Source organism: Coregonus clupeaformis, chromosome 20 (assembly GCF_020615455.1).
Source record: "Coregonus clupeaformis isolate EN_2021a chromosome 20, ASM2061545v1, whole genome shotgun sequence".
Classification (NCBI taxonomy): domain Eukaryota; kingdom Metazoa; phylum Chordata; class Actinopteri; order Salmoniformes; family Salmonidae; genus Coregonus; species Coregonus clupeaformis.
In genome coordinates, this window is record NC_059211.1 from 53,460,586 (window position 1) to 53,465,317 (window position 4,732).

At 41.8% G+C, this 4,732-nt stretch overlaps 1 protein-coding gene across 2 annotated transcripts; it reads left to right on the plus strand.

The window, feature by feature from the left end:
* The first annotated feature begins 1,781 nt into the window (after positions 1-1,781).
* LOC121532826 (regulator of G-protein signaling 21-like) lies at positions 1,782-4,507 on the plus strand. Of its 2 annotated transcripts, none has more exons than XM_041838618.2 (5): positions 1,782-1,955; positions 2,479-2,548; positions 2,652-2,743; positions 3,482-3,648; positions 3,840-4,507. In XM_041838618.2, exons 1-5 carry the CDS (start codon positions 1,880-1,882, stop codon positions 4,014-4,016), a joined length of 582 nt encoding a protein of 193 aa, XP_041694552.1. In that variant the 5' UTR covers positions 1,782-1,879; the 3' UTR covers positions 4,017-4,507. The 2 variants fall into 2 exon arrangements, with proteins under 2 accessions (XP_041694552.1, XP_041694554.1); XM_041838620.2 differs by having other exon boundaries at positions 2,673-2,743.
* The last annotated feature ends 225 nt before the right edge of the window (positions 4,508-4,732 follow it).

The following is a 4,732-nucleotide window of genomic DNA, read 5'->3' on the forward strand; positions in this document are numbered from 1 at the left end:
CAGGCGAACCCCACTGCCAAAGGAGAGAGGAGAGGAGAGGGAGAGAAGCCTAGTAGAGACAGAGCTCCCCACAGTGGCTGATAGTATGGTGGTCATGGGATGTCATCTGGGGATGTGGTGATGCATACAATCAGGTACTGTACTGTACTGTACACCAAATGGAAAGAGAGAGAGGGGGGGGGGGTGGATTTAGAGGGGAATATGGTTGTTATTGTAACATTGGAAGTGAACAGGGGTCTCCCGGTAAGCCTTGTGGTCAAATGCTAACTAGGGTGCAGTGTTGCCACAGAGCAAACAGAACAGAGGAGAGACAGGGGAGATGAAGGCTGCTGGCTAATCAACTCTCCAATCAGTTTGGCATGGTAATCATCATGACTCCTTGTGAGAATACAAATCAAATGAATTACATATGAACATCCCAGTCCTATTTCTCCTCTCATAAGAAAAGTTAATTAAGAAAGTAATAATTCAATTAAAATGTCTTGTTCGTATCCCATGTCTCTCTATCTCATTCTGTCTCTCTGTTTTTCCATCTTTCTCAATCTCCCATTTTCTCCCAATAGGGAGAATGAATTTGAGTGAATAGAGAGAGATTTGATCAGAAATCAATGCAATGTTATTTTCTTCTCCCTATATAAAATAAAACATTTATTCAGTATGCATGGAGAGCAGTGTTGGTTGTTCAAAACAGGAGTTGAGCTGAGCCAAACTACTTCAGGGAGTCTCTCTTGCCCCTGCAAATAGCCGGAAGTTTGCACACTGTTTACCTAAAGGTATGCATGAAGGTCAATAAATAAAGGTAAACAAATGAATTAATCACAAGCCTCAACGGGACTGAGATTTCTCAGCTTGTGAATGGATGAATAGAGGGAGGTTGGCTGGGAGATTAAAGGCTGTTTCATTCAGCTTGGCCGAGGCACTGAGCCCAATGAATAAACTGGCCTTCACCTGCCATGGCAATAGTTCAGAAGGAATTCATGCAAGACAAATACATGACAAATAGGAAAAGGGCTAAGCCAGGACACAGGCCAAGTAAAAGGCCACGGCAAACCACAGAACAGGGATGGCCAGTAATGGTTATGGAGAGCAGCAATGTGTACAGGCTTTTGTAACACTGAATTCAACACTAACCACCTAATATATGCTCTTAAAATAGTCCAAGGTTAGTTGAATCAGGTGTGTAAGTGCTGGACTGAACAAATACCTGCATACATTATGGAACATGGCACAGAGGCTCAGGGGAGGGAATGATCAGATCTGCCAGGTTTTGTTTGGGTAGCCAGATTCCCAGCTGCAGCAGTCAGAGCAGCAGTGTTTTACAGCACCTGTTCTCATTCTCCTAGCTGTCCCCACAGCATCCCGTCGAGGGTCCACAAATCAGTCGTCGGTACTGGAGAGGGGTGGACAGGTAGAGACACTCTGCTGTCTCTGTCCCCGTTGCTGTCACTCATCCCCATTTGTTCACTACACTGCCAGTTGTTCTGTCATCAGTCATTTTCATAGCTGGGGCACGAGTGTCTGTCTCGGTCCCCCCATCTAGCAGAGATAGTGGTGTCTACCTCCCTCCCTTCTCCAACCCCCTTCTGCCTGTCTTCATATGAGAGTGATGGGTGAAGAGTTTGTCGTTGAACTGGGTCAAACATCTCTCTCTGACTTTTCAAGCTTCCCTGATTCCCACCCTGGGAATTTCAAAGTTAAAAAAAAGCACAGTAAAGACTCTGAGTCACCTCTTAAGCCTCCCATCTGCCAATCCTCCTCCCAGCCCAACATGTGGAGACTTGTGTGTTCTAGCCAGAGGGGAATAGCAAACAGGGGAATATAATAGGGAAGTCTAACTAGAACTAGGAAAAACATCAGAGGTTGTTGAGCATATCTATGAATGCTGATCTTCAGGACGAACAAACTCTGCTTTTCACGGATATTGAAGGGAATTTGTGTAATCATATGCATACATTGTAAGTATCAGCTTTGAGCTTTGATTTGGCTGTATAGAGAAATAGAGAAATGCTTGTTACGTGACCACTCCTTTCACATTCCTTTCATTCTGTGCCAAACATGGTTGGTTGACCTACAGTATATTGGTTTGCTTCAGTTTTTTGCATTTCTAAGCACAAGGGAGTTATGCGTCATTGTAAGTGATTAGTAGTTCATAGATAGGTAGTCTCTATTCACATTTGTGTATAAAATAAATGTTTGATACAGAACACTGCTCATTGATAATTGGTCAAAATTAGTTTAACTCTGGCTAATACTATTATCGATTAATGAATCAATAATCAGAATGGATGACCAGTGTCTTCTTAAACGGCTGCAGATTCTGACTGCTGAAGTTATGAGATTTCCTGTTTCTGTCCCATCATTCATAGCAAAACTGGCCGGTTGCTGTTCTGCTTCTGCATTTTTCGGCACAAAAACATCTCTGACTAGACAGGCTTCCTGTGCTCTCTGTTGCCTCTCTGTCTTTCTCCCTCATTTTAGATCAGCTGTTTCCATCATCCCTCTCTCATGTTAGAAGGTCTGATATCAGGCGAAGGGGCATGTACAGGAAGTAAGTCTACATTCTGTTCTGTATAAATGTAAACCATTTGAACATCAGCATCATCATCATCATCATCATCATCATCAAAAACAAAACAATTAAGAGTCTCTAGGCTTTTTTGTTGTTTTTGTAGGGCCCCCAAGCCCCCCATCGATGAAGTTGTGTCATGGCGGCTGTCCCTCAAAAAACTTCAGGAGTCTAAAAGTAAGACAATGTACTCTACTCTCTCTCTCTACTACTATTGATACTGTTGATTGATAATGTTGATACAGTCCAACCAAAACATGTGCAGGGAAGTGGTACCAGTATAAGCCTAAAGTCATTGGAACAGGGGGGACAAGCTGGCTGTCGTTGTACACATTTTGTCTTGTGTCGATTAGAGTCAGTTCTCCAGCTGTGATTTATGTTAAGCAATTAGTGTGAGTAAAGTAGGCGGATGCAGTTTTCTGTTTGTTTGTATTCCCAAAAGACTAATGAAAAATGGCACACCTGCATGGTGTAGTAGGCTAAGCAATTTGAGAAGGAACAGTAGGCTACAGGACACAAAGGACAATTATTCTCCCATAAGACATCTGCAATGGTTCACTAACATCTAAAACATGTTTTATGACATTGTACATGTTGTTTTAGGCAACAAAGGTTATTCTATTGTTTGCTATTTTACCTGCATTGGTCAGCAACTGTAAATGTCCCATTTTAAAATGGAAGCCCAGAACATCTGTTGGTGAGCTTGAAAAAGCATCTCTTTAATAACTCCCTGTCAATTTCCTGAATCAGTTTGACAACTTTGTGGGCCAGCCTGCTCTCTCTAACTAAACCTGCGTTCTGCAGGTCATGGTCAGTGGCCATGCTTGCATGTGTGTGCCTGCCTGTGTGAATGTGTGTGTTTCTGTCTGTAATTGTAAGTTCACACCATTTCCTTTTTCTGTCTCTACTGTGTAGCAGGACAGCTGGCCTTCAGAGAGTTCCTGAGGACAGAGTACAGCGAGGAGAACATCTTGTTCTGGCTGGCCTGTGAGGAGTACAAGACCATCACCTCCAGCAATGAGATAGCTGTAGCGGCCAAAAGGATCTACACAGAGTTTGTACAGGTCGACGCTCCCAGACAGGTACGTAAAGACATCAGGCGGAATGGTGTAGCTTAATCTTCTTTCCCCGTCTCACTTTCTTTAATTTAATTGTTTTAATCGTTAGCTCTCCCCCTCAAGCTGTCTCTCAATCATTATCTCTATGTATACCTCTCTCTGTCCAACATAATGGCTGCACAAAAGACAATGTTTCATTCAATACTCAATTCCAGATAAACATCGACTGTGGGACCAGGCAGGAGATTACAAACAGCATGTCTCAGCCGACCCTGAGCTGCTTCGACAAGGCACAGAGACTGATATACAAGCTGATGAAAAAGGACTGTTATCCCAGATTCCTGAAATCTGAAATCTATCAGGGTCTTTTAGAACCGTCAGAAGCCAGCTGAGATTCCAGAACCAGGCGGAGAATAATACCTGTCAACAACCAACAGGCTGTGGGCTGACAGTGATTCAACTCTCTCCTCTCTAACTAGCTGCCCATGTTAGTTCAGCATGGTTTAACTCTGGGCTGGAGCACAAAACACAGGGCCCATGCTCTGTAGTCTCTCTAATGATAGTTCATCATCTAGCTCAGTGGCTCCCAATCCTATTCTGAGGTGTGGCCAACGAAAATATTTTCATCGTAAGGCGGGATACTCTCTCCATATAAATATGCTAATATTATAGATAATAATAGATATGATTACAGATTTTACACAGTACTGACTTTATTTACAGTATAAAGCATTAAGTATGTTTTATAACTTATTATTATCCATTGATAATCAATGGATTGTTACTTTGAACTGTAATAGTTCATAGTATTCTCCTGATGTCAATGTAAACTAGGATATTTCAGACTTGCCATTAAAGTCATTAAAATACATTCAAAGTTTCAGTCTATTTGTTAATTTACAGTGCCTTGCAAAAGTATTCATCCCCCTTGGCGTTTTTCTTATTTTGTTGCATTACAACCTGTAATTTAAATGGATTTTTATTTGCATTTTATGTAATGGACATACACAAAATAGTCCAAATTGGTGAAGTGGAAATTAAAAAAAGATCTTGTTTCAAAAAATTTGAAAACATAAATAACGGAAAAGTTGTGCGTGCATATGTATTC

What these genes read in the sequence shown, in the direction of transcription:
- LOC121532826 (XM_041838618.2), top strand. Translation starts at nt 1,880, where the DNA reads ATGCTGATCTTCAGGACGAACAAACTCTGCTTTTCACGGATATTGAAG. An exon ending in TGTAATCATATGCATACATT is followed by an intron (nt 1,956 to 2,478) that starts GTAAGTATCAGC and finishes CCCTCATTTTAG; the next exon opens with ATCAGCTGTTTCCATCATCC. An exon ending in AGGTCGACGCTCCCAGACAG is followed by an intron (nt 3,649 to 3,839) that starts GTACGTAAAGAC and finishes ACTCAATTCCAG; the next exon opens with ATAAACATCGACTGTGGGAC.